Source organism: Onychomys torridus, chromosome 3, assembly GCF_903995425.1.
Source record: "Onychomys torridus chromosome 3, mOncTor1.1, whole genome shotgun sequence".
NCBI classification, from domain to species: Eukaryota; Metazoa; Chordata; class Mammalia; order Rodentia; family Cricetidae; genus Onychomys; species Onychomys torridus.
The window spans coordinates 33,189,370-33,215,350 of NC_050445.1; the positions used below are offsets into that span (position 1 = coordinate 33,189,370).

The 25,981-nt window shown below is 42.7% G+C and overlaps 1 protein-coding gene across 9 annotated transcripts in view; it reads left to right on the forward strand.

Moving 5' to 3' along the window:
* Dgki (diacylglycerol kinase iota) overlaps positions 1-25,981 on the forward strand; it is a 452,799-nt gene that overhangs the window by 228,227 nt on the left and 198,591 nt on the right. For all 9 annotated transcript variants that reach the window (XM_036180454.1, XM_036180458.1, XM_036180455.1 and 6 more), the window contains 5 exons: positions 2,907-2,989; positions 4,941-5,001; positions 18,831-18,944; positions 20,514-20,651; positions 23,691-23,769. In XM_036180454.1, coding sequence (XP_036036347.1) covers positions 2,907-2,989; positions 4,941-5,001; positions 18,831-18,944; positions 20,514-20,651; positions 23,691-23,769 — 475 coding nt within the window. The remainder of the gene's footprint in view (positions 1-2,906; positions 2,990-4,940; positions 5,002-18,830; positions 18,945-20,513; positions 20,652-23,690; positions 23,770-25,981) is intronic.

The window sequence follows — 25,981 nt, forward strand, 5'->3', positions numbered from 1 at the left end:
TTAAATTCTTGTCATTTTTCTTCATTTTGGAAATAAGATTATTTGTGTGTGTGTGTGTGTGTGTGTGTGTGTGTGTGTGTGTGAGAGAGAGAGAGAGAGAGAGAGAGAGAGAGAGAGAGAGAGACAGACAGACAGACAGACAGACAGAGGTGTGTGGGAAGAGTCCATGCCTGGTGTCTTTCTCAATTGCTTTTCTTGTTCTTTCTTCAGTGATTTGGCTGGACTGGCTAGCCAGCAAGCTCCAGGAATATGTCTGTCTCCACCTCCCTGGTATTGGGGTTCTAAGTGTGTGCCTGGCTTTTTAAGTGGGTGCTTGAGATAGACACTCAGCTTCTTCATCCTTTCATAGGAAGTACTTTACCCATTCTCCTGCTTGACATTACTCTTTAACAGGAGCTAAGTCTATCCATGTGTGGAGGTAGCTAAGCCCTGTTGCATCAGTTACTTCTGCTCAAGTCTAGGGATGCTAGTATGAGAGACCGATCCGAGAAGAGACTCTTTGGGGCATAGAAAGAACAACTTGCCAGGCTTTGTAGACATTTCTTTCTTGAAGGATACATTGAGATAATTAGGTATTCCAGTGAACACAGATTTAAAATGAGCAAAAGTGGAGCAGTGCAGCTGATCAGATCGTCTATAGAAATTTTAGGCTAAGCAAAACAACCTCCCTCTGCTTTATATTTTCATTTCTTGAAAGCTGTTAATTATCTCACATTGTATGCATAATAGAAGAAGCTGAAATTGAGATGTGCACTCCACCGTAGCAGAGGTGGAAAGGCAGAATCAACAGCAGCCATTCTTGCTGCTTTAGGAATCAGAAACAGAAAAACTGACTTTCTAGCCAGTTAGTGGGAGATGGTCTAGAAATTAGTTGGTCATTAAAGCAATGCTTATGTTAGTTATTTAACATACAATCTGATCAAAATAATCCTGAATGCACTTGGTAGCAAGGCCCAGCCTGGAAAGAAAGAAAATAATGTCCGTGTTGCTGGTATGATGTCCGCAAATCCATGTTTGTGTTTGATAGGGAGCAAAATATAGATCATTTGCTGAGGCTGAAAAAGGTGTTCTGATAACTAAGAATGGAATGTTGTTCCCCAAATTACAGCAAGCATGTGATGAACTTTTAGATTACAGTTTTAGGGGAATCTGAGGAACTAAAGAGCTTCATTGGCTTCTATACCAACTGACACAGTAGTCAGATAATTAGGAACCACAGGGTGACCCCATGCCAGCATGTGTAATTGAACAAATGGATTAATAAAGGGTAAAGAAGAATGGGACCAGCCCGTACTAAGGTCTTTTCTGTGCCACATGCTGGGCTAGATGCAGAACCATTGGGACATCAGATGATTCCCGTAATCACTGAAAGGGAGACCTCCCTTTGCATTTACATACTGCACCTGTGCCAGATTCTGAGCACTCTCCATCACACAGAACAGACTCGTCAGCTCTCATTCCACATCTGAAGCTCTTCCCACACTGCCCGGGTAGTCTATCAACACAGTGGATTACACCTGCAAACAGGAATCTCTAGCTGGAGTTTTCTCTTTGTAGGGCTTGGCGGGAGCTGGAGAGAAACTCTCTAGCTACAGGAATCGTTTATGAAAAGATCTAGGCTCTACTAAGGAACAGCATTGCCCTTGACAACCATAAAATGATCAAAATGCTACTTGCTGTGTTTCTTTTTTTTCCTTCAGTACAATTTAAGAATCATTTAAACTACCTTGTGTCTGTCCCAGTGGTCATCTCTATGAACATCACAGTTTCTTAAACTATTGCAGGTGACTGAGGAGGTGTAGGATTAAGCTGACACAGACATGTAGATCAGAAAGAGTCAAAATAGGCTATGATAGAATTAGCTGATGAACCAGCCCACGTCATTTAACATTAAACTTTATTGTTTAGATTATTATTGTCCACATATTATATGAATTATATGTAATAGCGAGTTATGAATTTATTGAAATAAATTTTCTCTGTGACGCTAAAGAATAAATGAAAACATGTATATTATATGTATAAAAGGTTAGTTCTGCTATATATAACAATTTTTTTATATAGGCTGTTACTGTATAATCCAAACTGGATTTGAATTCACAATCTTTGACTCTATATCTTAAATGCTAGGATTATGGGCCCAGGTCACCATGCCAGGCACAATATATATATATATATATATATATATATATATATATATATATATATATATATATATAAATACACTTCCATTTCTTCTGCCTCAATGAGAAAAGTTATTTTAATAAAAGCACAAGTAACTAATAATGCCTGTGTTTCTATGTTCAGACAAAGTAAAAAATTGATGTTAAATCACACAGGCTAGCTACTTTCCTATATGGACTTTCGCTATTACATTGTGATACCAAACTCTTAAATACTGTTCATTAAACACATATCACACGTTACTGCAATTGAGCCTTGAAGAAGTGGGCACTCTCCACTTTACATTAAAGAGAACACATGATCTAATGAAATTATCCAGATTGGACAACCATCTCAACTAGACATATACTCTGTGTGTATCTACGATCAAAGCTCATGATTTTGGCTGTGTTCCATATGGTTTGTAACCAAATGTTATTTAAAGGATTGGCTTAATTGTGTGTGTGTGTGTGTGTGTGTGTGTGTGTGTGTGTGTGCCTGCCAAGGCCACAGGCATCAGATTATCTTTGAGGGGCTTGAGTTACAGGCAGTTTTGAGCTACCTATTGTGAGTTCTAGGGGGAATGGTGCCTCTTTGCAAGAGCAGTATTCACTTTTAAGCTCTGGGCCCTATCTCCAGACCCCTTAATTAAGATTTAAGAGAGAATGATTGAGTTATATTTTCTAGTTCAGAAAATTGTGTCTCTTATATATTTATTTACTTATTTATTTATTCCTTTATAGGGAACCAAAGTCCTTCAGATGTTCATGTGGTACCTGAATCCACGGCAAGTCTTTGATCTTTCTCAGGAAGGGCCAAAAGATGCGTAAGTCTGGAAACCTCCCTCAGCCCATGGGCCTTCTGAATTTTAGGCAAGTGAGGACCCTAGGATTGGGGAGGGGTCAAGGTTATTTATTATCTCATGGTCTGCTGAAGTTTTTCCTGTTCACCTCTTAATAACTTTCTTGCCTGTATTTTGCTTTGCTTGACACCTCCTAATGCCCCACCTACCCACTGTCACTGCATCTGTTTGCCTCAAACCACTGTCTGATCAATTGTGGGTCAGTCTTGCTTCTCTGGTGCTTACTGCTTGTGTGTGTAGGACTAAAGCTTCTCCTCAGTGAGTCAGGGAATGTGGAAAGAGGCCTTGCTCTTGTGTTTATCCATGTCCAATCTTTGAGATACGTTTTAGCAGAAATGTAAGTTTATAACCAAGGGGCTAACATAAGTATGTAAACATCTGATCTAGAGAGAGATTGTGTGTGTGTGTGTGTGTGTGTGTGTGTGTGTGTGTGTGTGTGTGAATGCATCCAGAATGTTTATGTGGGGGTAATGGAGAAAGGAGAAGAAAGAAGAGAGAGGAGAAGGAAAGAGAGGGAAAGATGGATAGATAGGTGGGTGGAGAGAGGGAGGGAGGGAGGGAGAGAAGAAGGGAGGGAGAAAAGAAGGGAGGGAGAGGGAGGGCAGGCAGGGGTGGGAAGTATTGAGATAACCAATTGTAGCTTTGGCTGCTCCAGTTCAGTGGGACAAGCATTTTCATCTCTCTCCCTGACGCTCTCTGTATTTATGCGTTTGCTTAGAAGTGTTGAAAATTAGGTCTAGATGTACATGGCCCCACATGGTGGGAAAGAGCGGGGGTGTTGACATTGCTGTTTGCTTCCCTGTCCTAGACCTATTACATTGCTAAGATCGTTCTGATGATGTGAGGTGGAAGTTATTTTTGGTAAACAGTGATGACAGAGTGAAAGACTTGTGAATATGAATGGTCTCTAGAAACTGGCATTCCTATACAAAATGGCTAAATTAAATATTTTAAACTTGTAAGGAAATAAGAATCATGGAACAAGTTTCGAGCATTCCCTTACTCTGCATTTCTTCCCCACCAAGGATGGCTGTAAGACTTCTTTAATGTTTGTGAAAGAAACACTTCTTTACTTTAAAGTGAAAATCTGCTTCCATTGCTTGTGGTCATTTGGCTTTTATATTTATTAAGATTTTTTATGACTTCAGTTACACTTTATGTAGATGTTTCATAAGGATCATAGCAGGACAAGAAATCTTCTCAGGAAAACCCACACTGTTATTCATAAGTGGATGGTGGTTTCCAGAGCAGAGTTGCTGACATGTGCCTTCATTTGCAAGGCAAAATGACCATCTTTCTTGAGACCCAATCAGAAAGAGAATATGCTCTGACCCCAGGTAGGCACATTCAAAGTAAAGACAAGCCCGTGGACTTACGCTACCTCTGGCTGGTGGGGAGGAAAGGCTGAGCGAGTGGGTAACTAAGGTACATCCTGTAGGAAGGACAGTGGCGAACCTTCTCCACCTTTCTGAAATTTTCCAGGATTAAGAGTGGCAAGTGTGGATTCAAAGGATAATAGACCCAGGAAAAGTTATCAAAATTAAACAAGGAGGAAGCACATAAAGATTACTGGTTATCAGTTAATTAGGTTTTTCTCTGAGAAAGGAGAAGGAAGAGTGATAGGAAATGGAGAAGAAGAAAGGAAGTAAAAAACTGAAGAGGAAGATAACGTGGATTGGCAGGATGGTGGAGACTCATGAGAAGGCTGGAGGACACCCCAACTCCCACCCCAGTGCTGGTCACGGGACACCAGTGTTTGCTTCTGATCCAATTGTGGGAGTCTGTTTGCCTTGGTCCTTTGTTTGGGTAATGGGTAGATCATAGTGTCCTTGGTGGGTAGTACCCATTCATTTTGTCCTGTGGTACCTCTCTGCAGAGAACAATGTGCTTACCTTGTCCTCCATTTCCTCTCCAGGCTGGAGTTGTACAGGAAGGTACCAAATCTGAGAATTCTGGCCTGTGGTGGGGATGGAACGGTAGGTCCTTGAAAGAGAATCTGTTCACTCCCATCTATCTTCCTGACTGGGTTTCCTGTGGGAGATTTCTTTCTTCAGCCCATGTCTTTGCAGCACCTCCACATGAATTCCTGTCTGCTGAGAGTCATAATGCCTAAGGCTGAGAAGGGCTTAGCTGTCCTCATGAGTACACACTCAGCCTTCTACAGTCCTCATGGGTGCACACTCAGCCTTCTACAGTCCTCATGGGTGCACACTCAGCCTTCTACAGTCCTCATGGGTACACACTCAGCCTTCTACAGTCCTCATGGGTGCACACTCAGCCTTCTACAGTCCTCATGGGTGCACACTCAGCCTTCTCAGTCCTCATAGGTGCACACTCAGCCTTCTATAGTACTCATGGGTGCACACTCAGCCTTCTACAGTCTTCATGGGTGCACACTCAGCCTTCTCAGTCCTCATAGGTGCACACTCAGCCTTCTACAGTCCTCATGGGTGCACACTCAGCCTTCTATAGTACTCATGGGTGCACAGTCAGCCTTCTACAGTACTACACCATTTTCTGTTGCAGAGTAATGACATTGTTTTCGCTGGTATAAAGATTTTCACAGATGGTTAAATCCTTTTTCAAATATATGCTGACATATGTCCATTTATCCTTTCATAGCTGTCGTGTATTAGTCAAATTTGTTTTTTAAAAAAATACATAAAAGCAAAGATGCTACCACCAGCCTTTTGTCATTATTAGTCATCCTTGAGAGGAGCTTCTTACTAAAGTAAAATGCTGCCTCATCATGGCTTTGGTTAACTTTCCCCCATAGGAACATTCACTGTGATTGCCCCTTTTAAATTGGGTTGTGTTTCTGTGATTGAAGTTTTTAGTTCCTTGTTCAGTCTGGATATTAATCCTTTGTCAGATGTATAGTTTGTAAAACAAACAAACAAACGAATGAATAAACGTAAAACACTGATAAACAAGACTCCTAGCTGTTGGTCGGTTTGTACCTGATGACGTCATAGACTGATAGTAATATGGGGAACTCTGAAGATTCCCTATGCAAGCAGAGTATGGGCCCTGGAGTCAAACTCAGGTCCCCAGGCTTGCGTATCAAGCACTTTACTTGCCGAAACATCTACCAGGAGCACCCTGCCCTTCCCTTGACACTTGTCTTATTTTTTTTTTTTTTTAATTTTTAACTTAACATTTAGCTTTTAATTTTGCTGTTAATTTTCAGGATTTCTGTTTGTTGTTTGTTTTTTGTTTGCTTGTTTGTTTATGGTCCAATGAATGAGATGGCTCAGCAGGTAAAGGCGCTTTCTGTCAAACCTAATGACCTGAGTTCAATTCCTGGGACCCACATGGTAGGATGGAAGATATGACTCTCAAAAGTTGGCCTCCATCTTTCAAATGCAAATTGTGGCACATGCAAGGATCACACCTGTTTATTCATATTCTCTTTCTCTTCCCCACTCCTTCCCCTTCTCTCAGACTCTCACAAATTGTAAATAAATAAACAATTAAAATTCTTTCATCTTCGTTAAGTTTCCCTCTGGTTTTACTTGAGTTTCCTCAAAACGGCTGTTTTTAAATTCCCAGTCTAAAAATTCGCTTACACCAGTTGCTATGACCACTCCCGAGCTTCATTTTTACGGTGGGTGAGGCTGTGGTTTCCTGGCAGCTCTTGGTGATGGTTGGTGACGTCATCTGAGCAGTGAAGCTTTAGGCTCTTGTCCCAGGCTTTGCACCTTGCTTTTGTTTGTGCTTTTCCTTCAAGAAACTGTCCCACAACCTCCGCAGTGGCTTTTGCTATTTCAGTATTACAGGATTGATTCCTGCATTCATCATCAGTGCGTTGTCACAGTTCTAACACTAGAGGGCAGTCTAAGCCCATGTTTCATCCAATTTACCTGGTACTTAGTTTAGCTTGAACCAAGTTATAACCTAAAATGAGTAATTGACTCCCAAACCTTTCTGTAGATCTGGGCTTCACCTAAACACCTTATTCACAGCAACTTGCCTGTGTTCACAGAGAGACTGGTATCAGGCCCTTGGTCACGCATGCTGCAAAGCTGTTTTTTTCTATGAACCCATAGTTCCTCTAGACAGCCCTGAAGTAACACCAAGGTCCATGATGCTATGAGTTGTGAATGGTTGACATAGATTTATGGCCTAAGACAACTAGAACCAGCTAAAGCTGGTACTGGCCCAAATAGAAGTCTGATAGACTGGGGCCATATGCCTCCATTGGCACCAAAGTAGGTCTAGAGGCCATTTTGCTACCACAGGCTTGAAATCTTTCTCAGTGTCATGGCTGGCACTGGGTTCTAAGATTTAGTGCTGGACTAACTAACTTATTATCAGCAATTGGAATCTTACTCCACACTATGCTGGTCAAGGTTGGTGTTGGTTAAAGTAGTTTCTAATGCCAGTTTGGGTTGTATTTATGTTCCCAAGCTCAAAGGACCAGTACAATCTCAGGAGTGAGGCTTATACCACAGCCAGAAGGAATGTGGCCAATATGAGTCTTTCATAGTAAGGCTCAAGGTAAGTGGCTAGGCACCAGTGGTGCTGATGCAGGATTAGGGCTCCATCCTTGAGCACTGGCTTGGGGATGGGCTGTGCTTAAATCTGAGGTCAGAGACTATTCCTTGTCTACTAGCACTGACACTAAGCTGGGTCACCGCAGAGTCTTACAACCATAGGGATCTGTGAAATCTTGGGACATCTCAGACCAATTCTAAGACTTAGTCTGTCTCCCTGGAGTACTGGTCTGTTTCAGATAGGGCATCATTGGTGAGCTCTAACCTGGTTATGGGTCTTTTGATTTTTGCTGAGTGTTAGAACCTATTGTTGGAGGCTTAGTACTGAGCTCTAAGGCAAAGACCTGTGCTAGCTTTCATGCCCAGCCAGCAGGTTGAGTCTGTCTCTGCTTCTGCTTGAGGTTGGAGAACAGAGTAGTACTCACTAGGGCAGACTAGCAGCTTACTTCCTGAGAACTGACCTACAGCAGGAGTTGGGGGTTCTTTCTCTTACATCTGGTTTCGCTCTGATGAGACTGATACTGGGGTTCAAGTCTAACTTAACTTCCTCCCTTCCATCCAAGTGAGGCTAGCTTTCTCCCCAGCACTTAGGATTGACCCCTTCCTGTCTTCTTGAGCTGAGACCAGATACTATGACATCTCGCCAGAGTTGTTAGCTTCTGTGAGGACAGTGTGGTGCAAGACAGCTTTTCAAACTAGGATATTGGTGATGAGATGATCGCTGGAGAATTTTACCTAGCCATTATCTTGCCATGTTGCTGTTTGCTCTTAAAAATCCATCGCATTTAATAAGAAGAAATCTGTAGTTCCTATTGAAATTCTGTGCTCTTTTTTTTCGTTGTTGTTGTTGAAAGTAAAATGTAGAAACATTGGATAATACTGTGTTGCCTCAGAGGGTAATTCATTTTATTGGCATTTATTATTTTTTATTTGTGTGTGCATGCTCATGTATGTGCAGGTATGCATGTAGAGGTCAGAGGCCAACTTCAGGCATCTTCCTCAGTTCCTCTGCACCTGTTTATCCTCCCCAGCCCTTAGAGACAGAGCCTCTCACTGAACAATAGCACACTGTTTTGACTGACTGGATGGCCAAGGAGCCCCAGGATCTTTGTGCCCCTCCATTCCCCATCCAAATGCAGAGATTGTAAAGGATGCACCACATCCTACATTTTATGGGAACTGGAGTTCCAACTCAGGTCCTCATGCTGGTGTAGCAAGCACTGTACCCACTAAGCCACCTCCCTAGCACCTCATTGGTATTTATTCTTGAGGAAAGTATAGAATTGGTCTAAATTCTATTCTTAGATGCCCATGTTTATCATGTCACACTTGTATCTCCACTTGGCCACTGTCTTCATGTACTTAGCAAAGGTGAGGATAATCAGGACAGTGTGCACCTTTCTCCTGGATTTGGAGTCTGATGTGTCAGAATCTAAGGATGCTTTATGGGCCATCATTGGTTTTCTCTTCATCTTCCTTATTGTGATGTTTTATTCTTAAAGGTAGCAACGGAATCTCCTCTCATAGGCTGGGAGCCCTCCCCGGACACCACACTGGATGCATATAGTATACGCTAGTGAATGAAACTGGAATAGGATGTATCAGTGGTCCTTTTGGTCCATCAAGATGCTTGGTGGAATAGCCTAGTTGAGAACATAATGTTTGCCATTCATCAAGATTTGCAATTATTAGCTTGTAAAATTCTTTATGTCTTGTAACATAAAAGGAAAACATATGTGCTTTAAGTGTGTGTGCTGGTTCGTTTTCATCAACTTGACAGAAGCCTAGACATGTCTGGGAATAGGGAATCTTAATTGAGAACATGCTTACATCAGAATGGCCTGTAGGCAAGTCTGTGAGATATTGTCTTGGTTAATGATTGATGTGGGAAGGCCTAGCCCACTATGGGCAAGGCCATTCCTGGATAGATGGTCCTAGGTTGTATAAGAAAGCAGGCCTTGCTAACCACAGGGAACAAGCCAATATTCTACACTCCTTCTTGGTCTATGCATCAGTTACTGCCTCCAGGTTGCTGCCCTCTTTGAGTTCCTGCCATGGCTTCCCTCAACGATGGACTGTGATTGACATTGTAAGCTAAATAAACCTTTCCCTCCCCCAAGTTGCTTTTGGTCATGGTACCTTTCATAGCAATAGATAATAAAACTACCCTGTCTTTTCCAAATTGTATTTTGTAATGGATTTCTTCCCACAATGCCTGTTAAATCTGCAGTGGTCACAGGTTCTGTAGAGATATGTTTAGGTATATATTAGTGCAGGAGTGAAAAGGTCATGGTCCCTTTCCTTTCTGTTCTAAGGGTCACAGCTGATGTCCAGAATAGATGACAAGCAAGCAGGGGAAATCGTGGTGAATTTATTTAATCCAAGTTTCATTGATTGATGCAGGGATGATGAATTGCTCATCTGCTTAGATTTGATGAGGACTAATGGTACTGGGCTGAAGGGGGATGCCCAGCAAGGATGCATGTTCAGATCCTTGGACTCTGTATCCTTCCTTCCTCCCAGGCATGGGGCAGGAGCCCTTCTGCATGTGGCTCTTACACTCTACTGTCAGAAAGGCAGGGGGAAGTTAGAGTTGTATTTTTAAGCTCTATGAATTTAGGGAAAGCAATTCTAGCTTACAAGTTACCTTGGAGAGGAGGGATTCTGATTTCTGTGACTCACTATGGGGAAGAGATAGGTCGACAGATAGGAAAGTCAGAGCGAAATCTTTGCTTTCTGTGTCTTTCATTTCAAAGCACTCATCATGCCAGAGCGAGGCTAGGCGACCATTTTCCAAGCTCTGACACTAGAATAGAATTTTACCAGCTTCCTATATTAAGAACTATATCCGGATGACTCCTCTGGGTCTAGATACAGAATGTTCTTTGTAGTGTCACCAACTTCCAGGTTGGCTGTTTAATGAAAGGTGAAACTCACTATGAGTTGGCTGCAGTTATCTTCCTTATCTCAGAATCTACTGAACTTCCTTTGTGACTTCAGTTCCCTGCTCTCCTCTCTTCTCCTTGAAGTATCAGATAGAACTTGAGAGCATGTCTGGTGATATGGACTCAAGTTCTTTACTAACTCAAATCCATATGCATAGCCTACTTATGATTCCTAAGCTTCAGCTCCTTACTGACTAGTGAGCCTCACATCCCAATCCCCCTGCCCCATATCCACACCCTGCTGCCCCCACCATCCTCACCCTTTGTTGTTTCTCTACTAGGCAGGTACATATAAGAAGTACAGTGTAGGTCATGTAGTACTGAACCATTCTCCACAACCAGGTAAATGTTTTGAAGGATGGGATTTCAATGCTTACATGATAGAAAGACAGCCAAGCCCAACCCTTCTGAGATAGTTAATGGGCCTTGAGCTAAAGCCCTGAAGAAAACTGAAAAATGATAGAATAGATGGAAAGTTAGAAGTTTGTTCTGTCCAGAAGACAGGAGTTTCAAGTCACAGCCAGCTGTTACATTTTAATAGGAGACCGAACAATTGACATTCCTTGGAGACCAGGAAATAATGGTATCTTCAAGAAAGCAATCTCAGTAGGGCATTTGGAAACACAAAACAAAGCAAAACAAAAACAAACAAACCGCAAAAGCCAGAGTGATGGGTGGAACTCAGTCATGTGGTGGGGAACTGCTGCTGCCAGCCCCATTCAGCCCGGGCACTCAGTGTCCTGACCTTCCTGAGCTGCTCTTTCCTGCTCCCTCTGCTCTTCTAGTGAGATCTTTTCTTCCATCTTCTCGCCATACACACCACAGTTAATGGCTGCTACACAACACTGAGCGTTTCTTAATGTGCTGGGTTCCTTTCCCTCTTAGGAACTTTGTCTGTGTTCCTAACTTTGGTTGTCTTGTTGTATCTCATGGCCACTTGTGATAGTAGTCATGACTAAAAGGAAAGCAATACAGTTCCCCTCGGGTTGCAGCGCCTTAGAGACTCATCATTTTTGTCAGCAACAGCATCTGTGGTCCTATCACTGAGAATGAAACTTGAATTATCGACTTTAAAAAAACTCGCTTTTACTTCATTTTTCCATGTTAAAATGAGGCATCTGTGAAGACATAGGAGGTTTATGAAATGTTTATCACATGTGATAACCGGTTTGGAATGTGAAGTTTCAAACATTTTTATGTGTATGAATGTTTGGCGTGCATGTATGCCTGTACACCATGGTTCATGCCTGGTAATGGTCAAAGCCAAGGCATTGACTCCCCTGGAACTGGGTTATGGATAGTTGTGAACAGCTGTGTGGGTGCTAGGGACCAAACCCTGGTCCACCAGAAGAGCAGCCAATGTCCTTAAATGCTGAGCCCTCTCCAGCCTCTGGAATGTAAAACTTGTTATTTTGCACGGAGGCAGAATTTATATAATAAGACAGCCTAGTGGACCCACAAGGGAAAATTGCAAGCTTTAAGCAAGTGGAGTGTAATTCTCCAGCCTGTTGGGTACTTATTTGACACGAGGTGTGCAGCCTTCAGTTAGTGAGCACATCTGTCACTGTAGATGCTATCAGAATTCTGCAGAGTGGTGACAAGACTCAAGGAGGAATCACAGATGGGACATTGCTGGCTGCTGCTGCTGCCACCATACTAACTAACCATGTCAAGTGTGCAACATGTTGTGTAATGTGAAATTTTGTATTATTTTGGGAAAAGGTTTTCAGGCTGCAATATCAGTTATTTTGATTGTATGTTAATAGAACATACAAAGGAGAGAGAGTTATCTCTCCTTCCAAAATACACTGGGAGAAGACATGGAAGAGGTGGCTTTTCCACTATTTCTGTGATGCTGTAAATTTACAAAGATGACTGTTGAGATCTCTAAGGTTCCTTTAAACCAGAGGTACAGTAGCTCAGAACACTGCTGTGCAGGGGCATTATGGGTAAACCATATTTGTAGTTTGACTTTCTCTAGGAGGTATTTTAAGAAGAACATGAAAAAGAGTTAGGTGAATTTTGTTTCATATTTCATTTAAGATTGATAGAAAACTCCCCAATATGCAAGGTATGAATACACTGTGACCTAATTTATGTACTGTTTTCAGTGTCTTTGAAATCTGACTGATACTGCAGATAGGCAACCCATCCAGTGTGGATCTGCCATTCAGTGGCCAGTGGTTTCGTCTTTGGATGGCGTGGTCTCTTTGAACTGGTTTGCCTAAGTCAGAGATGTGTAGGTACGTGTCAGACGCTGTAGTTCCCTCTTTCATCCTTAGGCTGAGATAGAACTCAGGTAACTCAAGAGTGTTCTGAAACTTTCATGCTTAGAAACTAGAAATAATCACTGTTCAGGCAAGTTGTATATACATGTCTTTACTTTTGATTATACCCCACTGCCCAATGCCCTGTGCTGGTTACTCGGCTTACATATGGAAGTGTCCATGAACTCAGCTACTTCGGCCACAGCCACTCCAACTGTGGCTCCCCATAGAGTGACCTGTGAACTCTGCCCTTCTGGCTGCTGACTTTGGGGAAGTAGGCAGGATCATCAGTTCAGCTTTAGTTATTCTAGAGGCTTATTAAATATCTACAACTAGGTTGACATTTGCCATTGATTTCACACTTACTTCTTGTTCATTTCTTTTTCCTAGATCAAGAGTTGTAGGTGTCCCCTATTTCTGGGTGGGTGGGAGTACAGGGCAGACATTATATAGACAAGACTGTGGCAGGGCCTCCTTTCCTTCCTGGGTCTCTGTCTCTCTGTATTCCACCCTCACATGAGAAGGCTTGTGCTGTGTCCTCAGCATGCATTCCTCGTATTAGGGAGTGGGTGGATGTCTTAAATCTATACTTTGTTTTGTCTTGATATTTTTCCTGGTTTAATTTTAATCAACTTTCTTTAGGCTTCGTGGTAAGCTATGAAGTTCATAAATTAAAAGTTAAGCATATAAAATATTAAAAGAAAAACGATAGTTTAGCTCTCCCTTGGCCTTCCTGGGTGACCCCTTATAGATAACAATTTTGCTGATGCACAATCCTTCATGTAAAATGATGTAACATTTGTGTGGAACCTACAAATATTCTTATACACATGTCCAATCATCTCTAGGCTATGCATAACCCTATATGCTATGTAAATAGCTACAGTTTTAGGGAACAATGACAAGAAAACTTGTCCCTGCAGTATAGACATGAATGTTTGCTTGAAAACTTTAGTCCACAGTGTTTTAAAACCTGGATACAGAACCTTCAGAATATAGGGTCTAGATACAGAGGGTTAAGGCTGACTGTGTACCTGTCAGAGTCCAATGTCATGCTTTTCTTTTCTTTGAGAATGGAGGAATGTCGCTGTCATTCTCCCTTGATCTCCCAATACATGTGTCCTTCATTCTTTCCTGCTGCATACCAAGCAGTCACTGTACGCCTCTTCTATTAGAGGAAAATGTCAGTTCACTGTCATCCACACTCTGTGGTCCCATCTAATGTCAGTGCACCGTGGAAGGCAGAGATTACTTGATGTCCTTCTGTGACAGCTAGAGCTGAGCGCAGGCAGGTGGTGGCAGCATTGGCCAGCTGCTGCTGCAGTGCTGTGCCTGCTCAGGCATGAGGCCAGGCAGGGGGACCGGGTGTTCTCAATCTGTCAGTCCTGCTGCTCCTAATGAAGGAAGGGCAGAACTCTGTAAACTGGAAAGGTTTGGGCTCAATCAGGATGACCTTCTGGGGAAAATACATTAAGTGCTGTGTGTTGTACTGAATTAAATAATGAATCGGAAGAGTGCTTGCTAGTGGGCCGGCACAGATAATTTGGGGGAACATTAAAGCCTAATAAAATGGGGAACCTATGTGAAAGCTGGTAGTCTTTGGGATCATGGCAACAGCAAGCCTCTGATTATAACCAGGGAGGCAGAACCCCGCCCCACCCCCCACCCCCCAAAAAAACAGCTTTGGGGCTTGAAGATCTTTTATATAATTTTGTTTGGCTTTCATCAGGACAAACACTTAGGGTGTTAGCCATGATCTTTCATTTCTCCTGCCACTGTGGCATATTTGTGTCCCTCTTTCCCATGGCCTCTTTCTGTTGCTGGAAAGCCTGGCTTCTGGTGTTGTTTTTAGTTTGCAAAAATCAGACTTTGTGGTTTAAAGACAGGTGAGGGTGAGGCTGATTTTAAGTTTAGGGCTCAACTTTCTTCAAGTAGAGTAGTGGGAAGATGGCATTTGGCTTCTAGGAAATGACCTTCACTGGTGAAGTAAGATGATGGGAATAAAAGCAGAACTGGGTGTAGCAGCTAATGTTAGTTTGCATTTCCTACTTGTCAGCCATGCTCAAAGCAAAGTCTACATGTTTATAGAGTAAAACGACAGTCAAGCACAGGTGCAGTTGCTTTCTGTTTTATAGATGAGAAAGTGTGACTTGTCCACTCCAGTACCCACCGGAGCTTGGTTCAATGCCAGTGTCTCATTCTGGTTTCTGTGCCCTCTGCCCCACTACTGTTCAGCCTTCTGGGCAGCTGGATGTTGAATAGTAACAACGTACTTCTTGGAAAGAGGAAAAAACTATTTGGGACTGCCCGAAGAGTAGATGCTGATTCACCTCAGCCAGAGGGCCATATGTGTAACAGTGGGTGTCTCCGAGAATAGCAAGACACTGAAAGTGTTGTAAGAGGGCATATGATGACAACAAGGAAATACAAGATGGGCTGCTTGTAGTCAAGGAAAACTGATCAATGAAGTAAGGAGACTGAGGTATACACGTGCATACATATACACAGGTGCATGCACAAATGCATGTGGACACACACACATACACATAGGCACAAACAGGTGCATGCACACACATAACACATGGACATGCAGTTTGTAAAGGAAAAGCGTGTTTGTGTGCGCAAATTCTGAAGAATTACGCTTAGTCCTTATGAGACGAGGGTATGAAATCCACAAGCCCCCAGGGCTCTGTGTGGAGCTGAGCACAGATCAAGCAGAGCTCTTGGGAAACTCTTTTGAGAGAGCAGACAGCAGCTGAGCCTGAGAAGGTTTGATTGGCAACTGTTCTACCCATCACAGGAAGTCAGGTGACACTTCTCAAAGTCATTTGTAACTTTGCAGTTGGTGGCTAATCCTCTTACTTTTCCATCCCTTTCAGTGTGAGCCTTCAGGTGATTTGGAATTTCTTTGTAGGCTCACGTTCAGAGGCAGGTGTTTGCTTTTTCACTTCCTATCTCTGTTTAGTTTTCTTACAGAGCAGTTTAAGCATTACCAGACAAAAACAGTGTTTGCTGTAAGTGGTGAAGACTTCCGTGCTAGAAGACATCCCTGAGATACTGGGAGGTTGGCCTGTTTGCCAGGCAGAGCCTTTCTCAGTTTCTACCAGACATAGAAGCCACAGTTCTGCAGCCATGGCCTCAGGCAGTGGGCATCTGCACTCTGTCCCAACCACCCTTTCCCCTGTCAAGAGGGCCCTGGTGCCAGTACAGCCTCCCACCAGCAGGGGGTGCGTTCGTCCCTCATGATTAGATGAGGGCACACTCAATTCCTCCACTCCTTCTAAGACCTGGAGACAGTCTGCCCCAAACCTTTACCTCACCTTTGACACTTGGTGTTTTGTCAAAGGGCCAAGAAGATATGTCTTCCTCACCTCTTTTGTCTGTCTTTGCTGTATTTAGGGTAAAATCAGATGTTGTAAGGGTAAACTAATGTAAGAGTTCCCAAAGGAAATGGAAACATAGGCCAGCTGACATAAGAACAATTTCTTACTTAAATCTAGAGATGGAAAAGACCACCTCTCAGAGAAGTTCTGGGGAAGCTCCCATTTTTCTTCTCTGGATGAGTTGTTGAATTTGAATCTGAGTTCTACTGCATATTTACAGATCTGGTTTTCCTCTGTGCTGTTTGTGTGTGCCTTGAGCACTCTGAATGCTCTGCGGTGACTTCCACATGCTTTCTGAAGTTTCCTGGTGCTTTTAGCCCTCCCTGTGGATACAGTGCTTTTAGCAGCACCCAAACGCTATCCAACACAGCTGTGAGAACCGGCTTAGCGTAGGGAACACTTGGCTGAGAAGAGCTCAAGAAACCCAGGTCACGATCTAAGGGTGGTCCACGAGTGTCTCTTGACACTTCTAAAGGTCTGTATTTTTAGGGGATCACATTCAGTGAATGTCATGGTGTGCCTTTCTAGAAAGTGAACCTGCCTCTGGGCTTCCATGGTAGGTGTCGAGGCTTACATCCTGGGAAGGGATTTCTGGAGGAGATGGGATTTAAGACGAAGTTAAAGTTGGAACTACGCTTGCTCTACCTTTACATTTGCTGTGGAAAAATCCCCCGGGTCTTTCTGAGTCTAGGTGAAAAATCTAAAGGTCATCTGGATTTGCTTCAACAGCTTCTCCCCCCCCCCCTCTTTTTTTCCTTTTTCTTTTTGTGAGGTAGGAGTTACTGTCACTCACTCTATTGCCAGGCTGGTCTTGAACTACTGGGTTCAAGCAATTCCCCTGGCTCAGGCTCCTGGGTAAATGGGGCTACTGACGAGTGCTACCATGCCTGGCTGTGAATCATCTGTTTCTAACTCTCTCTAGTTCCAGAGATACCAAAATCACATATTGCTGCCTCTAAGATAGTCAGGCCATTTCCAGAACTGAGTTTGGTATTAGCAATTTGTTTAGTAATTCCGTGGAGCTGGCAGCTCTGCCTGGGGATTTGGGCATGCCTAGCAGGTGATTTACCATTGAGCTCTATCCCAGACACCTCCTCATTTTGTTTTTTTCTTGAGATAGGGTCTTACACATTGCCTAGGCTTGTCTCACTCCCCATCTTCCCCCCTCAGCCTCCTTAGGAGTTCAGAATTGTAGGCATGTGCCAGCAGGCCCAGTTACACTCACCTCTTTATGAAAACTTGTTACCCAGCAGTAGTGATGAGACTACCCTCACTGGTGTTAGTCTTATCTAATTATGAATGGCAGTTCTAATGTATGAATGGTGTGACACTAATGCCACTCACCAGTCAACTCTCTTACAAAGTGGAAACTAAAGTTAAACTATCTTATAGAGTCTTTCTATGTTAACATATTATTAATGGCTTCATCCTGATGTTTTTTTTGAATTTTAATAATGTGATTTGTTATTGCTCGGGGATAGCGTGGAGATTGTAATCAGTGTACCATCTTTTATTGGTGTGAACTCTGAGGGCAGCCATTTTGTTTTATCTAGCATAGCCCAACCCATTAATCTCTGTATTTCAGCTGCTCTGCTCTGTTGTACATGTAGTTGGCAGTACTCATTAAATGCACCACTAGCATGCTGTTTTAAAAAATCATGACACTCATACAAGTATAGAGTAAAGATGTGCCACCATTTTGCTGAGCTCTTGAATGAACCAGTGAGATAATAAAGCTCCTCTATCAGAGAATAGGCCAAGGGTTATATAGTTTATAGCAAGACTTTGTTTTCTAAGCTTGAGATAAAATTGGTTAGTGTGCAATGGGGAACCGAAGCCATCACTTAAAGTAATCTCTTCATGACATTTGTAGTTCCACTATGAAAGTCATAGCTGAAAAATTCTTAGGGAGACCTATGGAATATGGGTCTGTGTGATGTCATAAAGATTTGTTTCTTTTTGCTACCTTTGTGTTTGGAGCTGTTTGTCTAAAATATAATATAGCTGTATTCAAAGCATTATTTCTCCTAGAACAAAGATTAAGTGGGGAATGTGATTCTAGTGTACAAGTATGTACTTTCTGCCTAAATTTATATTAGACATTAAGTCCACACATAATTATGTTTTCATAGTGAATCATTAAAGAGAATTTAGGAACAGTTAAGAAAATACTATGAATTTCCAAAATGATGGTGTGGAGGGCTGTCTTCTAATGAGTGGCCTGCATGGGCCATAGGCAAGGTTATGGTCTTTATATGCATTGCAGTTTAAGCCATAAATGGTCCTGTGAGGTGGGTATCATTATCTAATTTTGAAAATCAGATGAATGAGTCTCTGTGAAGCTATGCAGTTTAATCAAGGTTCTGCAGTCTGTCTGAGCCAGCATTGAAATTTAGTCTGTTTCTGAGTTTTTTATTCTCTCTGTATTTAAATAGCCTTAAATTTTCCTAAATTTTAAAGTACATGTCTAGATAAACATGTAGATGAATGGGGCCCAATTTGCTTATATAATAGAGCATGCATAAAGTGGTCTTTTTCCTATTAAGGGGTTGACCATTTTGAAACCACTTGAAGTAAGTTGCCTTTTTGTTTCCTGATCACTGGATTAAGCATGTGTTTTAAGCATTTTGACCTTTCCAGCCTCCACCTGTAAGTGCCTTCTTGGTGACTTATTGTCTTTCTTTTCTCTCTTCTGGTCCCCGATGTGTCTGTAGGTGGGCTGGATCCTCTCCATCCTGGATGAGCTGCAGCTGAGTCCACAGCCTCCTGTGGGGGTCCTTCCACTGGGGACTGGGAATGACCTGGCTCGGACGCTCAACTGGGGAGGGGTAAGAAGTGGAGGAGGCTGCCCCTAAGATGGAGCAGCAAACCACACCCCCTGGTCACTCTGTGTTTGCTGTTAGAAGCAGTAAGCGGCGGCAGTCCAGGGACAAGTTCGACTTGGGACTCGAACTGCCTGTTTATTTGTAGCTTCTTTGGTTTAGACTTAGAATCAGTGAAGAAGGGGGATGTTGGGTATGAGACAAACACATGGTTAGTACACAGACAGTATGATTGTTGAGGTATCCACTGAGACACCATGGGTGGTTTGGCCTCAAGCATTCATATGAAACAATCTTGCAAATTTGCATTCATCCTGACCCTTAGCCCCTGCCATAATTGCAAATCTGGTTTAGATTTCAGACCTATCTTTTGAGACAGGCACAACTTTTTTTGAACATAGAGATTTTCTGATCATTGTTGTTGTAGCTTGGATGACACCATTGTCCTATGGCCCTTCCCATGCTGGACCTTTCTCTGAAGTTGTGAGGGAACTCCCTTCCTGTCACTAACTGGACATTGTATGTGTATGTTTATCTTAGTGTACTAAGATTTAAGAAGCCACATGATACTAACATGCCTAGCCCAGGAACTAACTATTGGCGTTAAAGGCTGCTGGGGCAGGAATTTTTCTTCAGTGATATAGTTTCTGGTAAACAGCTCATGCTCCAATTAATTACCCCAAATCCATGATCATCCAAGAAATTCTAATTAAACCCAATGGACCATTAAAAAAGACATGAAAATTGGCAAAGGGCTTGGGGAGAAGAAGAGGTCAGAGGGAGTGCAAGGGGAGTACCAGAGGGAAGTAGGGGTGAGTATGATCAAAATACATTCTATACATGTATGCGATTGTGGGAGAATACATTAAAATGTTTTTAAAAGATAATAACATGTCTGCTTGCCAACTTCTTAGTCCCTCTTACCAGGTCATTTGCTGGCCTTCATTTTATGGGGCAGTGACCTTCAGATCCATAGCAGACATTGATCCAGCTTGTAGCAGATTTAATCTGTCAAAGTATTATTTGCTGTTATATTTTGCTTTACTTTTTTTTTTCCTTTTTAAGTAGCTGAAATAAAACCAAGCGCACTTACATGAAACAATTAATATCAGTTGCTCCTATCCAAATCCAGTGTGGGACCACCTTGACTAACTCATCAGCCCCGCTCCTCCGGCCTCAGATTGATGGCCTCCCAACACAAGGTCAAGGATTGGTGAATGAGAGAGGGCCTTCAGTCTTTTTTTAAGCTCCCTCCCTTTCCCACACACACTTGCGTATGGCCCCAAATTCCAACAGCGAGCAGGAAGCTTGCTGTTCACTCCAGTAAAAGCAGCAATCGGGCACATGCCCACTAGTTGTTGGTGCTGGCAGGTTGTTCCTCAGCTCAGATCAGGCAAAGCTGCTGCTTACACGCACCTTCTTTTGAGCATATAGAGGGGGGAAACTGTTCCCTCTTCCAGCCTTTATGTTTTAAAACCAGTAGGATTATGGCTGATTCCGCCTCGCCTTGCTGTGGCATTGACCGTGACTCTCTGATCCAGACAGCGAGGGTCTGTGCTCTGATTCTGTCCTTAGGGTTACACTGATGAGCCTGTTTCTAAGATCCTGTGCCAGGTAGAAGATGGCACCATTGTACAGCTGGATCGCTGGAACCTTCATGTGGAGAGAAACCCAGACTTGCCCCCCGAGGAACTTGAAGATGGCGTGTGTAAGGTTAGACAGTTCTTCATTTGAGGGCCGGAGAGGTAGTACGGCAGCTAGGCATACTCACTGGTCCTGCAGAGGTGCTGGAGTTCAGTTCCCAGCACTTGTGCTGGGTGACTCACAGTTGCCTGGAACACCAGTTCCAGGGGATCTGACACCATCTTCTTACCTCTGTAGACACTTGCATATATGTGCACTCACACATACGTATACAGATAAATAAAAATAGCAAGAGGGGGGCAGAAGGGAAGAGATATTCTTTTTCTGCTGATGGAGCACTGGGCAGTGACTTGAGCAATAAGATACATATTCCTTAAGACACACTCGTGGCTTCTGCCTTCTAAAAGATAACGGGATAGCTTTGGGACTCTGGCTCTTAAGGCTTCGAGTGTACTGTCACCACCTCGCTCCCTGTTCCCGCTCCACAGACCCTTCAGGACTCAGATATTATACTTGTTCCAGAGCTCAGGGACCTGTTCTCTGTCTTCAGCTCTACACTGGGAAAGCATGTAAACATTTGTTAATCTCTTGAGCTAGATGCAAACCCCTTATGAGAAGATGGAGTACATGTATGTGCCTAAGCATTAGGTAGATGATCTTCCAGCAGGAAGAAACCCTTAGATCTTGCTGGCCTGACATCAAACATCCCTTCTGTGTAGCCAGTGGCCTCATCTACTTGGGACTTGAAATGGCCTTAATAGTAGTCTGTCTTGGGATTTTTCTTTGGTGACTGAGCATTTATGGTGAAGACAATCTAGACGAAACCAAGGCCATCGTTGTAAATCAACTACTTGCAGCCTTACTTCAGAACCTGACTCTAAATTCTGACCTGGATCTCCAATTAACTTGGTATGTCACTGAGTAGACAGGTCCTCTATGTAACTTCTCACTTTTCTTCCGTGATAATGTGCCCACCATTGCATAGGCTTAAGAGTCTCCTGGTACACTTGTTAGAAGGAAGATTATGTCTCTCTAGAGATTTGGAGTAAGTTAATGTAGGGGTAAGGCCCCTGCACCTGCACTTCAAGTAACGTCCTTGCTAGTTTGGATCCATCCATTGAGCCCAAGTTATTGTTCATCACAGTCCTGAACGATTATGTTAGATACTCAAGTGTCTTGTTTGGCTTAAACATCTCTCCTCATCTCCACTGTTTGCCACCTAAACTCCACTGCTGAAATTAATAAATCTTCTATTAGACATCAGGATTGCCCATGTGAAGCTGAGTTCACAATTGAACATTGTTTAAACATAAACATATGTGATACTTTTTAACTGTGTATTTGACTTAATTGAGATTGGATAGAAAAACCACCAAAGTAGGAGGAGGGGGGCTTTCTACTGAAATGGAAACATTTAGGCCATTCTGCTAAATGTGGACTGGCTAGACCTACAATTTAACTCTTTTCCCAAAAGCTTGAGAAATGGAAAGACTTCTTGATGGAGCCAGAGACTGTCAATCCAGATAATTAAAGGGCTTTGGGAATGGGGTTTGGGGATCTGTAGAAAATTGGGGCACATTTTTTCCTGGAAAATGTGAATATCTTAAACACAGACTAAATTGAAATATTACTTAGGGAATTGTGACCAGATGTTTTCCTTAGCTATCAGTGGCTGCTAAGACACAGGTTAGAATTGTAGCCAAAGTAATATAAATGGTAGAATGTTTCTGTGCTCTCTGCACAATCACCGTGCTGTCCTTACAGGGTCTGGGGTTTTGTTTAAGTGCAGAGACTGGACAGTCTCAAATACGAAGCCAAGAGAGTTAGACATGGTTTTGGCATGGCCATGTAGCTTGAGTTTTTCTCTACTCTGGAGTTTGTTGAAACCAATTCTAAGGGCTGATGTAGCCCCTGACCCATCAAGGCTCGGTCTCAGGGCCTTCGATGCGGGGCGGGGGGGCTTTCTTTTCATCAGAGACAGAAAGCAAGGCTGTCCTCCTCTGCCCTTTATTTAAATGGGGCAATATTTCTCCCTTTAGCTTATCAGGAGATCTTTCTGATCACTTAGAAGTATGTGCACACTCTCTAACAAATGACTTAGGAACTTTAAAGGCTTCCACACTTACTTCTAATAACAAAAGGGTACATATTCAATTTGGGCCATAAACCTGACAATTGTTTAGGGACATGGCCTCTTTTAATTTAGTATTTATCTTGCATCCTGAGCCATGGAAAGAAATGTGGGGGAATTCTCCTTTCCTTTCTTGCATTTTCTATGTGCTTCTCTGGTTGTTCTAATATTGAACTGGAGCTTTCAGATGACATCATGTTTGCAATTTCAATGGGGCCTCTCAGGCTTCACAGCCTTCCTTCTTCCTGGCTCACAAGAATAGTCAGGGTCAGAGAGCATAGGAGAAAAAGCTAGAGCTTACATGTGCTCTCTATGGTTGGTGTGGATGTCCTATTAAAGATACAGGGTCAACCAGTTAAGTGGGAATCTGAATTATATGTCATTAAATATTTTTATTTAAGCAACAAAGCTGTTGTTTCTTTTTTCTATCAGCAATGACTGATACAAATCAAGTTGACTCTCACTGCTTTATTTCTTATATGAGATTTGTGAAAACAAAAATGGTTTAAAAATAGATTATATGTAAGTTGTTTATTTCAGGCTGCAGTATTTGTGTGTTGAATAAAAAACTCTTGAAAAAGGCACATGCACTTATTAGGGAAACTGGACTGGATCTAGCAATTGCGTTTACTTTCTAAATTCACGGAATCAATCTCTCTGTAGCGAGATTGTTACAAATGAGCACCCCCCCAGCTTATATTACTGCACCATGCACAAGAACGGCTCTCCTTTAGTCATTTGTATTTGTATCCCTTGTTTCCTTATGATTTATGAGTTGTGAGATTTCTTGATTTGAGCTTGTGCTATTGAGTTAATTCAGGAGCCCCTGTGTCTTGTCCATAAACACGCTCTACAGTGAGATATGACTGATCGGTTTCCCACAGGCTGCCCCAGAAATAGGGTCTGGTCTTGGGTCTAGGTTGGTGTCTTCTAGTTGGCTGTGAAAAAGTCACCTTCATCCTTGTCTATTCTTGCAGCTTCCTCTGAATGTCTTCAACAATTACTTCAGCCTCGGATTTGATGCCCACGTCACCCTGGAGTTCCATGAATCCCGAGGTGAGGACATGTCCCATTTCTGTCTCCCTGGGAGGAAGTTTCCAGCCATGTTCTACATGTTCCCCTTTACCTGCATATCACCTGCATATCGCCTGCACTATGTTTCCCTCTTGTTCACCTTCATGATGACCCTGGGAGCTGGACCAGAGGGGAACTTTCTACAGAGACCTCAGACCTAGCTGTCTACAAGCACAAGGGCGGGGACAGAGGTCCACTCCAAGTCATGGGATGTTAATCTTTAAGTTTGACTCTTATACTGTGTTCTGAGGATCCGAACCAGGGCTTTGCACATGATAAGCAAGTTCCCTGCCACTAGCATGCCTCCCCCACTTTGAATGGAAATTCTGAAGGAAAAAAAAAATTCTTGGATGAAGATTTCTTTACTAACTAGCATGCACTTAGCTTCCTTCACAAGCCACCAGAGGTTCAAGTTTAATATGTCTATCCAGAGCCTTTGCAATGTGATAGGAAAGAGGAAGAGGAAAGGAACAGCCATGTTGACACAATAAAGGGAATATGGGACTTTTAGTTTGAAAGGAAGGAGTGTGATGGTGGTGAGGTAGCGAGGAAGGTTCTGGGACCTTCACTGGGTGAGACAAGTGAGAACAAGGCTGTAATAACTCCCTGTATGAGAAGATGTGGGTCCAAGACTCTGGGAGAACATATTTTGAAAGCGAGTAAGATGAATTGGCAGCCAGTGGCTGCTGTGGAAGGGAGAACACTGTCTTTCGGGTTGTGGTCCCTGGTAGGTTGGGCAAGACACAGTGGACAGTTCCACATCCATGTGCAGCACTAATTACTAATTGGACTCAGTGGATTACACATAAACTTGAGAGAAGATGTGCTGGGAGGGCCTAGGGAGTGCAAAGTGGGGGAATGGAGGTGGGTGCAGGCATGATACATTGTACACATACATGAATTTTCAAAAGATAAAAATATTTGAAAAATTAAAACTATATATATCATAGAAAAAAATTTAGATATACATGAGAAAAGGATGCAATAGTAAAATATTTCATTTTTTCCTCATTCAGAACAGAGAAAATTTAGGATATAGGTTGTCACAATCTCTACCCTCTACCTCTCTCTTCCTCCTCTTCCCTCCATCTCTCTGCCTCCTACACTCTGTCTATGGGTGTGTACTGTAGTTGGAGAGCTTCTCTCCAGGTGCCACCAAGCCCTGTTAGTCCAGTAACCCATTTGTAAAAGAAACATACAGACATTTATATTATTTAAACTGCTTGGCCATTAGCTCAGGCCTACCATTGTCTAGCTCTTATTCTTATATTTAGCCCATTTCTATTAATCTATACTTTGCCACGTGGCTTGTCGCTTACCAGTACCTTATCTCTTTCTTGTCATGGCGGCAGATGGCAGTGTCTCCCTGCCCCAGCCTTCATTTCCCAGCATTCTCCTCCACCTTGTCCCACCTACCCTATCCTTCCCACCTGGCTACTGGCCAATCAGCATTTTATTTATTTTAACCAATCAGAGCAACACATTTGACATACAGAACATCCCACAGCAGTATACTCCATGTCCTCGATCTGTAGGTGTGTCGGTGCCTAGTTCCCTGTAAATGTGTTAGCTGTAACTGTGACACAGTTATGTAAGGCCTCAAACTTGGGAGATGAAAGTCGAGTCCTTAGGGAGGAATTGTTGCCTTCATTCCCTGTGGGCTCTGCAGGACTCAAGCGGTTTAAAACCCCAAACTTGAAACACAGGATACCAAAAACCAGAACCCCAAACACCAGATTATGGTTACCAGGCAAAGCAAAGTCTAACTCTTACACACTAGACATCCACAGTGGAGCACTAAAGTTCAGACTATTAGAATCCAAAATATAGCTGAAGCACAGCCCTGTGAAGCCCTAACCGGGTCTAGCAAGTCTGGTCCTAAGGCTTCACTAAGGTGATTAGGAGAAAGTGTCTGGAGTTAAATTCTGCATCAAGGAAGAGCAGAAGTCCCAGGTGAAGAAGGGACCGTTCTTTGTGCTGCCTCTCTGAAAGACTAGAAAATCACAGGCAGAATAGATGGGAAATAAAAGAACTTTGAATGTTCCAAATTGGAAATACATGCTTTTGTTCCTGTGTTTAAAGAGAGTTTATTTGGCCAGTAAACAGTAATTATTTTTTGGTTCCTAGCATATTTCTCCTTATTTCTTTAAGGTCTTATGCATCTGGACTTCTTAATAATCATATTCCTGAATTT